Source organism: Vigna unguiculata, chromosome 4 (assembly GCF_037176805.1).
Source record: "Vigna unguiculata cultivar grain cowpea cultivar isolate G323 ecotype 2 chromosome 4, ASM3717680v1, whole genome shotgun sequence".
Lineage (NCBI taxonomy): Eukaryota > Viridiplantae > Streptophyta > Magnoliopsida > Fabales > Fabaceae > Vigna > Vigna unguiculata.
The window spans coordinates 9708810-9724548 of NC_140795.1; the positions used below are offsets into that span (position 1 = coordinate 9708810).

A 15739-nucleotide genomic window follows, 5' to 3' on the forward strand; every position below is an offset into this window, starting at 1 on the left:
ATGTAACAGTATGTTAGACGATTATATATGTTTTGGAAGTAGTTCTTCATGGATGCTTATGGAATTTAGAACTAATGGACAAGTTAAAACTTATTTTGTTTCCAATCAAGCTTATTGTTTATAGTACATTACTTATTTTGTTTCCAATCAAGCTTATTGTTTATAGTACATTACTTATTTTGTTTCCAATCAAGGTTATTGTTTATAGTACATTCCTGGTATCATAATTAAACCAATTAAACTAACTGTTTGTGACGTAAATTATATCATGTAATGGTCAAGAATTACATCACAATTCTGTTAATCAAAAGTTATCCTTAATGTTAATAAAAAAATTACGATATGACTGCACTAATAATATAACTTAACTGATAATAACATCATGTCGCATACGAAAGTAAATACAAAAAAGTTTGATAACATTCTATGATTGATAACACATAAAGCAGTGTATCAGTCGTTATGATAATTAGTGTACATTTATCAAAAGTGATGAAATTATTAATTCATCAAATTTCGAAAAACCAAACAACATAGTCCAGTCACTCGATTTCCTTCTTGATGGTCTTCATGGGCTTGGTAGCTGATAGTTCACCAGACTCTATGTCCTGAGACGATTCTACAGAAACACCATTATTTGGAAGGATTCTCTTTGATGGAGTACCCAAAGAAGAATTATCAGGATCATTGTCAGCTGTTCCACTCAAACTCATCTTCATCAATTTATAAATTACAAGTATATTAATTATAACTTAAAGAAATGCAAAATACATAATTCAATAAATACAAAAATAATTACCAAGTCATTTTCAGTGTCTGCTGCTAAATTGCAAACCCTTTTTGAACGAAATTCAGCAATCTAACCAAATAACATGACGAAACAATAATATTAAAATGTAGTTTATGTCGCTGGAAAATTAGAAAATCAATCAATACATAGAACAAATTGAAGACAGATTTAAAAGGACTTACCATGCCACTGGAAGTATCACCTCCTAGATCAATTATGTTCTTATGACTGCACTCAGCAAGCTATGAAATACAAAAAAAATTAGAATAATAGCATATTCAATAAAGTGTATAATTTAAAAGCAGATATGAAGTATACTAAAGAAATATTATTCAAAATAATTACTTGTATGGGTTGTATAAGCTTCTTAATGTAATTGATTATTTTAGGTAAGTCATACACTTTAATGACAAAGGCACATCTGTTCCTTGGTTGGGTTCGAACTTTGAAGGCAAGAGTACAGCCTAACATTACATCCAAGTCATCAGGAAAGCACTTGGGATCATCTTCACCCACCTAATTTACAAATGAAAACAAAAAGAATTTAATATGAATGACAAAGGAACTAATGAGACTGATGTTGACAATATTAACCTTTATCATTTTCTTTTGCAATTCTTCAGCGGAAATACCAATAATGTTTCTACATTCTTGATCCCACACCACAAAGTTAGCATAATTAAATGCATCATCACAAACTTGTAACTGAAGTTTATACCTATAAACATTTGGAATATTATAACAAATCAAATACAAAAAGCTGATCATATTAACTTGAATGAATATAAAATAACATACTAACTTGAACATGGGAATGTTGTTTTCTTGATCACAATAAGTGCATTTGAAAGGACCAGTTTCATTAGTTCTTTTGTTGCAATGATTACAAACCAAGGAGTACCACCCATCGTTATCAAGACTAAACTTAATAGTTGTGGCCACAGTAACACACATGATTTCCTAAAGGAAAATAATTTAGTCAAATACCGAACAATCTACTATATAATCAAAACAATAGAATACCTTTGTTTATAAACATACCTTTTTTATCAATGGAATTTCAGAAATGCTCTTCACTAAACATTTATAAACAAACCTTTCAGCATCACTGTATTGGGAGGACTGAGTCAGTTGACTACCAGATTGACTCATTATTGTTAATTCATCAGCAGAGATTCTGAAATATAAGTAATCATAAAACATTTGTTTACAATTGAATTATTATATGACTCATACGTAATCATGTACATATTTTACAAAAATTTGAAACAAAGTTACGATAATTACTCATTTAACCGTTGTTTGAATTGCATAATTTCAGGAATATCATCATCCATAAGTAATTTGGTCCCATTCCATGTATTGGACACAAACACTGGCCATTCCCCTATTCAAACCAAAATTGATCAGGAATATAATAAAGATCTTTTGACAAAAAATAAAATAACAACATAACTACCTGTAGCTGCTTTAACCTTGGCTTGAGTAAGAATCATAACCAACTTGTCTGTATTCGGATTGTCATTATACCTTTTTAAAAATTTCTTGCAATATTCATCCCATTACGTACAAGAAACTACACCACCACTGCATATGAACAATTCTGTTAAAATAAATAATATGAGGTGTAAAAATAATCATTATGACGTCATTACCTTGGATCCATCAAACTAAAAACAACATTTTTAGATTGCGCCTTAGTTTTGACGTTATCTACCCAACCGATCAAATATGAAATCATAAAGATTACAAATTGAAAGCAGGAATAATTACAACATCATACTTGCCTAAACAAATCAAATAAAATCATTCTAATTGTACATACTAATCAACAAATCTGGAGACAAATTACCAGCCACTACCTCTTTTATACTTCGAAATTGGTAAACTTTTTTAGGTACATTTGCAATAGCTTGGGGACGGACAGAAGTGGCTCCGATAAACAACAATTTAAAAGGATGTTCACACACTCTATACTGACCATCATTTTTCACAATTTTGAAATTGTACATGATATATGTATCGCCTTCCTTCAACTTACCATCCCAGATATCAAATTCGTCCTTCTTAACTATGCAATGTATCTTGTCCCCCTAACAAATGATATGTGTAACACCCCAGATGGATATTACTAGATAAAACTGATTTTTCACAAAATATACTTTAAGAAAATCAGACATTACAATAAATTCCCAAGCGCGGGAAATTTCAAACTTGTCTCGCTATAATCCATTCGTACTATCTCATCTTTATTACAAGTTCATAATGGATAAAACATCATAATGTCTATTACAAAAGGTAGGAAAGCATAACGTAAAGAAAATCCCCCATCGGTAGCCCCGCTCTGTTGCTAAGCATCAGCATGATCACCTGAATTCACGTCTGCTCCCACGTAACAAGTCACGTGATCATCGCCAAACACAAACACACAAACAAGCAAGGGTGAGCTGAAAAGAAAAATAATACAAACAATAAAATAATAAGAATTGACCCTCACCCAGTCCAACTTAATCAATTTTAGATTATTGACCTTTCTATAACATTATACCCCAATCTCATAACCTATATGAGAAAGATCCATTCACAACCTTGGTCCTTAGGGATTATCATGCTCCCACGAACCTACCCGCTCGTGGTCCAACTCTACGGACCTCCCCGCCCGTAGTCCAACTCTACGAACCTGCCCGCTCGTAGTCCAACATGCGTGAACACCTACTATGAACCTCCCCGCTCATAGTAGCCTCAAGTGTGAGCACGGAACATACGAACCTCCCCGCTCGTATCCCCACACAAGAGTACCACAGATACGGACCTCCCCGCTCGTAACTAATCCAGCATATCCTGAACCCACTAAGAACTTAGTCCTTAAAGCCCAAAGGTTAGCACAACAACCTGCCGCAGCAGAAAAATAAAACACCGACACTGCCTAGGCAATTGTCAAGTGGAACAACTTCACTGACCGCCTGGCGCCACACTCAGCGCTGCCAGGCGCCACATTACCATTTTGCCAAAACTGTCATATTGCGTGACTTCCGCCTAGCGGGTCTATTTGCACCGCTAGACGCCACACCAGTAATGTGATACTACTGGTTTAAAGTGCTAAAATAGTGTACATATAACAATTAACCAAACAAGTTCTCCGCCAATCCGAAACATCATCTTCATAACCCAAAAATCTTCAGAGTATTATAATATAAATCTCTACAAAATATGCTTTGTATAATCGTCACCCCGCTAATCCGCAGCATACGCATATATATAAAACTCATGCTATCTATGGTAACACATATTCATACATAAATATTAAAATCATGTAAATTAAAATATTACACCAAAAAAAAAACATTAAATACACCTTATAAGGAATCTACGGCCCCGTAACCAAACTTTTCTAGAAATTCCATTCGCGCATTAATTCGCAATTTAAAACATTCAAGGATACTCATTCCATTTATATATATATATATATATATATATATATATATATATAGCCCGCTGCATATATAACACCAATATAATTCTTCAAACTCAAACTATTTCCTTATTTATTTCACAACATCATAACCCCTGGACTCTCGAACATTAACTTATTCCATTTAATTTTGATAAAAAAAATAAAGGGAATTATTAGAATTGTGAATGCGGTTATAATATTAGCACAACCCATATGTTTCAATACATCTTTAACTAAAATGAAACAACACATAATAATTTCCACATGATGAAATATAAAGAATCCAAAATTTCTCTACAATGCCAAGACATCCAATGTAAATTACTAATCCCGTAAAAATTTGCATTCATACCATACATTTTTGAAAGAGAACCAAATCCGCACTTATACTTATAATAACGCCACTGCAATCTATTTGGCCACACATCAACTCAGAAAACAATCACCATTTACCATCCAATCAAATGAGTTTATTGTACATCTTTTACCCAAAACTCCAGCCACAAAGGAAACATTGGTAAACTAGAATAATATTACTTAAATATTAAGGTGTATTCAATTTGCCATGTTAAAAGCAATTCCCCATTTCATTAGAATCTTCACGGCCTCGGAACATAAAACTTAAATGTCCCAACCCCTAAAGAAAAATCCCCTTTTGTATCTTTTCATAAAAAATGGAAAAGAAACAAAATAAAAATAACAACACAATAACACATCAATTCTGCACGTTTATTGATAAGAACCCACTCGTAAATCTATTCGTAATAACCCGAGAATAAAACCAAATTACCAATCTTCTCATGGCAATATGCTTTTAAACTTTAATAACGAAACCCATTCCAGAAAAAAATATGGTAGCTCCTTTACGCCCAACAATATTTGAACCAACAATACGAAATCTAAAAGAAACCATACGAAATATGGAGTAGGTATCTTATTGACAAAAAGTGCAGTAAAACTACACCAGTATCACCATATAAAATCACAATAACTCCTCTTACCGGTTCACACCGAAAATAAAAGATATTCAAACATTTTGAATGTATTCATACAAAGAGCAAACAACAAGAATCATGCATCAAACCACAAAAGAGAAAAGAAACAAATTCAGTTTCCCTTAACACAAATAATCTAACTCAAAAAGTAAATTTCACAAATTTACCATCCCATAATCACTTTGAAATCTTAATTTGAACACAGTCAAACAATAACAAAAAGAAGGTTTAGCCCCCCCTTACCTCTGATACTCGCTCCAATTGAAATTTAATGAATTGTGCTTGTTGTTCCAGGCCCCCTCTATAGGTATCTTCTTTAATTCCTTCAACCCTCACTCACTCCCTCTAGACCACGAAAATTCCCAATCTCTTCTCTGTTTTCCTTTGCTATCACTCACTCTCACTCTTGGCCTTCTCACACACTCCTTTCCCCCTCCCCAACTCAGCCCAATTTAATAAATTAAAAGAAAAACGAATTAAATTTATTTTTAAGTTTTATAACCATTATTCTTGTTTAGTGCACCTAAACTGACACCCCTCTATTTTCTCATGGAATTCCTATAGTTTTTTCAGATTTTCCATCACCTAGCAAAACAAAAATATAAATAAAGTCCATTTCCTTTAACACAAGGTTCGAACCCATGACCTCCCAACTACCAAGTTCCTGCCCAACCACCAAACTAATTCATGTTCCCTGTCAATTTACTCCTTCGTATGGATTTAAATCATGCTTTCACATTCACAATATAGTAGCAAAGTAAAACAAAATTAAATAAATCTACTAATGACATACTCAGGACTTGAACCCAAGTCCCTTCAACCTAATTAAGTGCTCTAAACCACTTAGGTTCACGTTGTTTCTTGTCTAGGATTTATCAAAGAACTCTCCTAAGGTAGTCCCAACCTTTTATTTCTTATATTCTTTTAATTATTTATTTTTATGAATTTCCTGGATCTCACATTACTCCCAACTCAAAAGAATTTTTGTCCTCGAAAATTTTACTTACCAGGAAATAAATATGGATATGATTCCTTCATGAGTTCCTCCATTTCCCATGTTGCTTCTTGTGTTGCCTCATCCCAAAGGACCTTTACCGTCCGGATCTCCTTCCCTCTCAGTTTCTTGACCTGAGAGCCCACTATCCTCACCGGTCTTACGTCCAATGTCAGATCATCCCTGAACTGGACATCATCGGTCTCTAACACATGGCTGGGATCCGCAATGTATTTACGCAACTGAGACACGTGAAACACATTGTGTAAGTTGGCTAGATGTGGTGGCAACGCAATTTCATAGGCTACCGGTCCAATCCTCTTGTTAATCTGATATGGCCCTATGAATTTCGGCGTTAACTTTCTGGATTTGATTGCTCTCCCAATGCCTGTAGTCGGGGTGACTCGTAGGAACACATGATCCCCCGCTTGGAATTCTAGCGGCCTCCTCCTTTTATCTGCATACGACTTCTGTCTACTCTGAGTCGCACGTATCCTGTCCTGAATCAGTTTGACTTTTTCTGTCGTCCGTTGCAACAACTCTGGCCCAATGGTCACTAACTCTCCATCCTTATACCAACATAGTGGGGTTCTACATCTCCTCCCATATAATGCCTCGTAGGGTGCCATTCTAATGCTTGAGTGGTAACTGTTATTGTAAGTAAATTCCACCAAGGGAAGTACTTCACTCCAACTACCCAAATGATCCAATACACATGCCCGGAGCAGATCTTCTAGCGACTGGATCGTTCTTTCTGATTGACCATCCGTTTGAGGATGATATGCAGAACTCATCCTTAGTTGAGTTCCCAGCGCTGCCTGTAAACATTGCCAGAACCGCGAGGTGAATCTCGGGTCACGATCTGACACTATACTTGCTGGAACCCCATGTAATCTTACAATCTCCCGGATGTATAACTCTGCGAGTTTATCCATTGACATCCTCAGATTGATTGGTAAAAAGTGCGCACATTTGGTGAGTCTATCAACTATTACCCAAATGGCATCATGCCCTTTTACAGATCGAGGTAGGTGAGTCACAAAATCCATAGAGATACCATCCCACTTCCACTGGGGTATCTCCAGTGGTTCTAGGGTACCTCCTGGCCTTTGGTGCTCAATTTTAGCCTTCTGACACACTAAACAGGCTGCCACAAAATCTGCCACATCGGTTTTCATCCCAGGCCACCAGAATGACTCCTTTAGATCCTTGTACATTTTCGTCATACCCGGATGGATACTGAGGCGGCTCTTATGTCCCTCATCCAGAACTCTCCTTCTCACCCTCCAATTTCCTGGCACACAAACCCGATCTCGAAATCTTAAGATGCCATCAGCCCCCATCTTGAATTCCTTTCCTTTCTCTGTACCCAGCCATCCAACAATCTGTTGTAATTCCGCATCATGCACCTGCTCCTCTCGGATCTCCTCAAGGAAGGTGTTCGTAACTGTTAACATACTGCACCGGATATGATCAGAATCCAATTGTAATCCCAAATTCATATCGCGCAATTTCTCTATCAGTTCCAATTCTTTCATCATCAGTGAAGACATATGCACCCGTTTCCTGCTCAAGGCATCGGCTACCACATTAGCCTTGCTTGGATGGTAGAGAAGTTCAAAATCGTAATCTTTAAGGTACTCCATCCATCTCCTTTGCCTCATATTAAGTTCTTTCTGATCAAATAAATACCTTAAGCTCTTATGATCGCTAAAGACTTGGAATTGGGAGCCATATAAGTAATGTCTCCAAGTCTTAAGAGCAAAAACTACCGTAGCCAGTTCTGGATCATGGGTGGGATAATTCTTCTCGTGGATCTTCAACTGTCGAGAAGCATACGCTACCGCCCTTTTCTCTTGCATTAACACACATCCCAACCCCTGGTATGACGCATCGCAGTACACTTCAAATGCTTGAGTTGTATCGGGAATAGCCAATACTGGAGCCGTGGTCAGTCTCTTCTTCATCTCTTCAAAACATGCCTCGCATTGGTCCGTCCATGAGAAAGGTTTGTCCTTTCGCGTGAGTTGCGTTAAAGGACTTACCATTTTGGAGAACCCTTCTATAAATCGCCGGTAGTACCCGGCCAATCCCAGAAAACTCCTCACCTCTGTCACCGTCTGTGGCCGTTCCCATTTCAACACAGCTTCTATCTTTGCAGGGTCGACTGCGATACCATGAGCCGAGATTACATGTCCAAGAAATTGGACCTCGCTCAGCCAGAACTCACATTTTGATAACTTCCCATATAATTGATTTGCCCTGAGTATTTCCAACACCACCCTCAGATGCTCACAGCGTGTTCATCCCGATCTCTGGAGTAAATGAGGATGTCATCGATAAACACGACAACAAACTTATCCAGACACTGTCGGAATATCCAATTCATATAATCCATGAATACAGCTGGAGCATTTGTCACCCCAAACGGCATCACGACATATTCATAATGTCCATAACGAGACCAGAATGCCGTCTTTTGTACGTCCTCAGGCCTGACCAAGATCTGATGATACCCAGATCTCAAGTCAATCTTTGAGAACACCCCAGCCCCGCGCAGCTGATCCAATAGATCATCTATCCGCGGTAACGGGTACTTGTTCTTAATTGTGAGTTTGTTTAACTGACGATAGTCGACGCATAGTCTGGAACTCCCGTCTTTCTTCTTAACCAGTAGTATTGGGGCTCCCCATGGTGATGCACTTGGCCTGATGAATTTCTTCCCTAACAGATCTTCTATCTGCTTCTTGAGTTCGGTTAATTCAGCTGGCGCCATCCTGTAAGGGGCAACAGACACTGGACCTGCCCCAGGGATGAGGTCGATCGTGAAATCCACATCCCTGCTTGGGGGTAATCCAGGAACTTCGTCAGGAAACCCATCCGCAAAATCAGCCACCACTGTTATGTCACGGATCTGTTCTTCACTACTCTTTTTCTCTGACTGAGCTATCATCATGTAACAAGTAGCTCCCTCCCTCAGTTCTTTCATAGCTTCTTGTGATGAGATCAATTTTACCTCTTCAGTTTCTGGGAATATCAATCTGCGTCGCCCACAATCCATTACCACATGGTGATTGGACAGCCAGTCCATCCCCAATATCACATCCAAGTCCTCCAACGGCAAGCAGATGAGGTTCACCTTGAACCTTTGGCCCGCCACTTCAATCGAGCATCCATCACAACTGGTACTGGTTGTAACTTGCCCAGACGTCGGTGTCGAGACCACTAGCTCACACCCCAAGTCATGAACCTCTAATCCCAACCTCCCCACACATATATTGGAAATAAAAGAATGTGAAGCTCCCGAATCAAAAAGTACCCATACATTCTGACCCATCATTACGCACGTATCTTGTATAAGATTACCTGATCGGTTTGCCTCGGCGCTAGTCAGTGCAAATACTCTCCCTGCTGCTCTTGGCCTCTCTGTAGAAGGCAACTGTGGTCGTGGCTCTGTGACCGTCTTTTTATTAGGGCACCTGTCTGCAAAGTGGCCGGGTTGATCACAAACAAAACATTTTCGACCTCCTCCACTACTCCCCGCGTTACGAGCAAGTCTAGGGCAGTCTCTTTTTAAATGTGCTCCCCCACACTGGAAACACTTCAACCCTGATGGCGATGTCTGAGGTCGGTTATAAGGTTTCTTCTGGTGTCTAGCCTCCGTAACATTCCTCTGCGGTCTGGCCACACGGCTAGGCCCCATCTCTAATTGTTCTACACTTTTTGCTTGTTCCACCAAAAGAGGAAATTCTCTGATCCTGAGTGGCACCAGAACCCTGAGTAATTCATGTCGCAGACCCCTCTCAAATTTCCGACAGCACCATTCCTCGGTGATATTCTGGGTGTAAAACCTCGCCAGATACTCAAATCTGTTAACATAAGCCTGCACGGTCATATTGCCCTGTTGCAAAGTCAAGAACTCAGCCTCCCTCTCATGCTTAGCACTGTCCGGAAAGTATTTTTCCATAAATCTCTTTTTGAAATTCTCCCAGTTCACTTCCTCCTCCCTAGTCCCCATCTGCTGCTGCATACCAACCCACCAATATTCTGCATCACTCACCAAGAGAAAGGTGGCATAGGTAAGTTTTTGTTCATCTGAGCAGCCTAGTACACGTAATATCTTTTCGCACTCCCTGATCCACGCATCTGCGTCGTCAGGAGTGGCTTTGCCATTGAACTTGGCTGGTTTGTGCCTCATGAAATCATCCATGCTGACAGGTCGTGGTGCAGGCTGTGGTAGCACCACCTGTTGTGGTTGCATGGCGTCAACCAATCGGTGAATAGCATGGGCAATTTCATCAGCTGAGTTATTGGCACCAATCCTTCTACCTCTTCCGCCAGCCATTTCCTAGTTTCTGGAACATAGGGTATCATACACCATTATAATTTATCTTAGAAAAATGCCTTAAAAATTCACACCATGCAATAACACATATCTCAACAACTCTACAATTCAACCAATTTATACTAATCTCACAATCGCGATAAGCTCACTTCCCGAGGCCCAAAAATCATTTTGAAATCATATGCTCTGATACCAAATGTAACACCCCAGATGGATATTACTAGATAAAACTGATTTTTCACAAAATATACTTTAAGAAAATCAGACATTACAATAAATTCCCAAGCGCGGGAAATTTCAAACTTGTCTCGCTATAATCCATTCGTACTATCTCATCTTTATTACAAGTTCATAATGGATAAAACATCATAATGTCTATTACAAAAGGTAGGAAAGCATAACATAAAGAAAATCCCCCATCGGTAGCCCCGCTCTGTTGCTAAGCATCAGCATGATCACCTGAATTCACGTCTGCTCCCACGTAACAAGTCACGTGATCATCGCCAAACACAAACACACAAACAAGCAAGGGTGAGCTGAAAAGAAAAATAATACAAACAATAAAATAATAAGAATTGACCCTCACCCAGTCCAACTTAATCAATTTTAGATTATTGACCTTTCTATAACATTATACCCCAATCTCATAACCTATATGAGAAAGATCCATTCACAACCTTGGTCCTTAGGGATTATCATGCTCCCACGAACCTACCCGCTCGTGGTCCAACTCTACGGACCTCCCCGCCCGTAGTCCAACTCTACGAACCTGCCCGCTCGTAGTCCAACATGCGTGAACACCTACTATGAACCTCCCCGCTCATAGTAGCCTCAAGTGTGAGCACGAAACATACGAACCTCCCCGCTCGTATCCCCACACAAGAGTACCACAGATACGGACCTCCCCGCCTGCATCAATCACGCATCTCAAATCTCCGTTACGAACCTCCCCGCTCGTAACTAATCCAGCATATCCTGAACCCACTAAGAACTTAGTCCTTAAAGCCCAAAGGTTAGCACAACAACCTGCCGCAGCAGAAAAATAAAACACCGACACTGCCTAGGCAATTGTCAAGTGGAACAACTTCACTGACCGCCTGGCGCCACACTCAGCGCTGCCAGGCGCCACATTACCATTTTGCCAAAACTGTCATATTGCGTGACTTCCGCCTAGCGGGTCTATTTGCACCGCTAGACGCCACACCAGTAATGTGATACTACTGGTTTAAAGTGCTAAAATAGTGTACATATAACAATTAACCAAACAAGTTCTCCGCCAATCCGAAACATCATCTTCATAACCCAAAAATCTTCAGAGTATTATAATATAAATCTCTACAAAATATGCTTTGTATAATCGTCACCCCGCTAATCCGCAGCATACGCATATATATAAAACTCATGCTATCTATGGTAACACATATTCATACATAAATATTAAAATCATGTAAATTAAAATATTACACCAAAAAAAAAACATTAAATACACCTTATAAGGAATCTACGGCCCCGTAACCAAACTTTTCTAGAAATTCCATTCGCGCATTAATTCGCAATTTAAAACATTCAAGGATACTCATTCCATTTATATATATATATATATATATATATAGCCCGCTGCATATATAACACCAATATAATTCTTCAAACTCAAACTATTTCCTTATTTATTTCACAACATCATAACCCCTGGACTCTCGAACATTAACTTATTCCATTTAATTTTGATAAAAAAAATAAAGGGAATTATTAGAATTGTGAATGCGGTTATAATATTAGCACAACCCATATGTTTCAATACATCTTTAACTAAAATGAAACAACACATAATAATTTCCACATGATGAAATATAAAGAATCCAAAATTTCTCTACAATGCCAAGACATCCAATGTAAATTACTAATCCCGTAAAAATTTGCATTCATACCATACATTTTTGAAAGAGAACCAAATCCGCACTTATACTTATAATAACGCCACTGCAATCTATTTGGCCACACATCAACTCAGAAAACAATCACCATTTACCATCCAATCAAATGAGTTTATTGTACATCTTTTACCCAAAACTCCAGCCACAAAGGAAACATTGGTAAACTAGAATAATATTACTTAAATATTAAGGTGTATTCAATTTGCCATGTTAAAAGCAATTCCCCATTTCATTAGAATCTTCACGGCCTCGGAACATAAAACTTAAATGTCCCAACCCCTAAAGAAAAATCCCCTTTTGTATCTTTTCATAAAAAATGGAAAAGAAACAAAATAAAAATAACAACACAATAACACATCAATTCTGCACGTTTATTGATAAGAACCCACTCGTAAATCTATTCGTAATAACCCGAGAATAAAACCAAATTACCAATCTTCTCATGGCAATATGCTTTTAAACTTTAATAACGAAACCCATTCCAGAAAAAAATATGGTAGCTCCTTTACGCCCAACAATATTTGAACCAACAATACGAAATCTAAAAGAAACCATACGAAATATGGAGTAGGTATCTTATTGACAAAAAGTGCAGTAAAACTACACCAGTATCACCATATAAAATCACAATAACTCCTCTTACCGGTTCACACCGAAAATAAAAGATATTCAAACATTTTGAATGTATTCATACAAAGAGCAAACAACAAGAATCATGCATCAAACCACAAAAGAGAAAAGAAACAAATTCAGTTTCCCTTAACACAAATAATCTAACTCAAAAAGTAAATTTCACAAATTTACCATCCCATAATCACTTTGAAATCTTAATTTGAACACAGTCAAACAATAACAAAAAGAAGGTTTAGCCCCCCCTTACCTCTGATACTCGCTCCAATTGAAATTTAATGAATTGTGCTTGTTGTTCCAGGCCCCCTCTATAGGTATCTTCTTTAATTCCTTCAACCCTCACTCACTCCCTCTAGACCACGAAAATTCCCAATCTCTTCTCTGTTTTCCTTTGCTATCACTCACTCTCACTCTTGGCCTTCTCACACACTCCTTTCCCCCTCCCCAACTCAGCCCAATTTAATAAATTAAAAGAAAAACGAATTAAATTTATTTTTAAGTTTTATAACCATTATTCTTGTTTAGTGCACCTAAACTGACACCCCTCTATTTTCTCATGGAATTCCTATAGTTTTTTCAGATTTTCCATCACCTAGCAAAACAAAAATATAAATAAAGTCCATTTCCTTTAACACAAGGTTCGAACCCATGACCTCCCAACTACCAAGTTCCTGCCCAACCACCAAACTAATTCATGTTCCCTGTCAATTTACTCCTTCGTATGGATTTAAATCATGCTTTCACATTCACAATATAGTAGCAAAGTAAAACAAAATTAAATAAATCTACTAATGACATACTCAGGACTTGAACCCAAGTCCCTTCAACCTAATTAAGTGCTCTAAACCACTTAGGTTCACGTTGTTTCTTGTCTAGGATTTATCAAAGAACTCTCCTAAGGTAGTCCCAACCTTTTATTTCTTATATTCTTTTAATTATTTATTTTTATGAATTTCCTGGATCTCACATTACTCCCAACTCAAAAGAATTTTTGTCCTCGAAAATTTTACTTACCAGGAAATAAATATGGATATGATTCCTTCATGAGTTCCTCCATTTCCCATGTTGCTTCTTGTGTTGCCTCATCCCAAAGGACCTTTACCGTCCGGATCTCCTTCCCTCTCAGTTTCTTGACCTGAGAGCCCACTATCCTCACCGGTCTTACGTCCAATGTCAGATCATCCCTGAACTGGACATCATCGGTCTCTAACACATGGCTGGGATCCGCAATGTATTTACGCAACTGAGACACGTGAAACACATTGTGTAAGTTGGCTAGATGTGGTGGCAACGCAATTTCATAGGCTACTGGTCCAATCCTCTTGTTAATCTGATATGGCCCTATGAATTTCGGCGTTAACTTTCTGGATTTGATTACTCTCCCAATGCCTGTAGTCGGGGTGACTCGTAGGAACACATGATCCCCCGCTTGGAATTCTAGCGGCCTCCTCCTTTTATCTGCATACGACTTCTGTCTACTCTGAGTCGCACGTATCCTGTCCTGAATCAGTTTGACTTTTTCTGTCGTCCGTTGCAACAACTCTGGCCCAATGGTCACTAACTCTCCATCCTTATACCAACATAGTGGGGTTCTACATCTCCTCCCATATAATGCCTCGTAGGGTGCCATTCTAATGCTTGAGTGGTAACTGTTATTGTAAGTAAATTCCACCAAGGGAAGTACTTCACTCCAACTACCCAAATGATCCAATACACATGCCCGGAGCAGATCTTCTAGCGACTGGATCGTTCTTTCTGATTGACCATCCGTTTGAGGATGATATGCAGAACTCATCCTTAGTTGAGTTCCCAGCGCTGCCTGTAAACATTGCCAGAACCGCGAGGTGAATCTCGGGTCACGATCTGACACTATACTTGCTGGAACCCCATGTAATCTTACAATCTCCCGGATGTATAACTCTGCGAGTTTATCCATTGACATCCTCAGATTGATTGGTAAAAAGTGCGCACATTTGGTGAGTCTATCAACTATTACCCAAATGGCATCATGCCCTTTTACAGATCGAGGTAGGTGAGTCACAAAATCCATAGAGATACCATCCCACTTCCACTGGGGTATCTCCAGTGGTTCTAGGGTACCTCCTGGCCTTTGGTGCTCAATTTTAGCCTTCTGACACACTAAACAGGCTGCCACAAAATCTGCCACATCGGTTTTCATCCCAGGCCACCAGAATGACTCCTTTAGATCCTTGTACATTTTCGTCATACCCGGATGGATACTGAGGCGGCTCTTATGTCCCTCATCCAGAACTCTCCTTCTCACCCTCCAATTTCCTGGCACACAAACCCGATCTCGAAATCTTAAGATGCCATCAGCCCCCATCTTGAATTCCTTTCCTTTCTCTGTACCCAGCCATCCAACAATCTGTTGTAATTCCGCATCATGCACCTGCTCCTCTCGGATCTCCTCAAGGAAGGTGTTCGTAACTGTTAACATACTGCACCGGATATGATCAGAATCCAATTGTAATCCCAAATTCATATCGCGCAATTTCTCTATCAGTTCCAATTCTTTCATCATCAGTGAAGACATATGCACCCGTTTCCTGCTCAAGGCATCGGCTACCACATTAGCC

The 15739-nt window shown here is 38.8% G+C and overlaps 1 protein-coding gene across 1 annotated transcript; it reads right to left on the reverse strand.

Moving 5' to 3' along the window:
* Window positions 1-542: 542 nt before the first annotated feature.
* LOC114180466 (uncharacterized) lies at window positions 543-2456 on the reverse strand. Its single transcript, XM_028066779.2, has 10 exons — window positions 2446-2456; window positions 2250-2320; window positions 2078-2177; window positions 1832-1967; window positions 1593-1750; window positions 1385-1508; window positions 1136-1306; window positions 973-1032; window positions 800-859; window positions 543-713 (listed from the first exon to the last, which is right to left on the reverse strand). Exons 1-10 carry the CDS (start codon window positions 2454-2456, stop codon window positions 543-545), a joined length of 1062 nt encoding a protein of 353 aa, XP_027922580.2.
* Between the last annotated feature and the right edge of the window lie 13283 nt (window positions 2457-15739).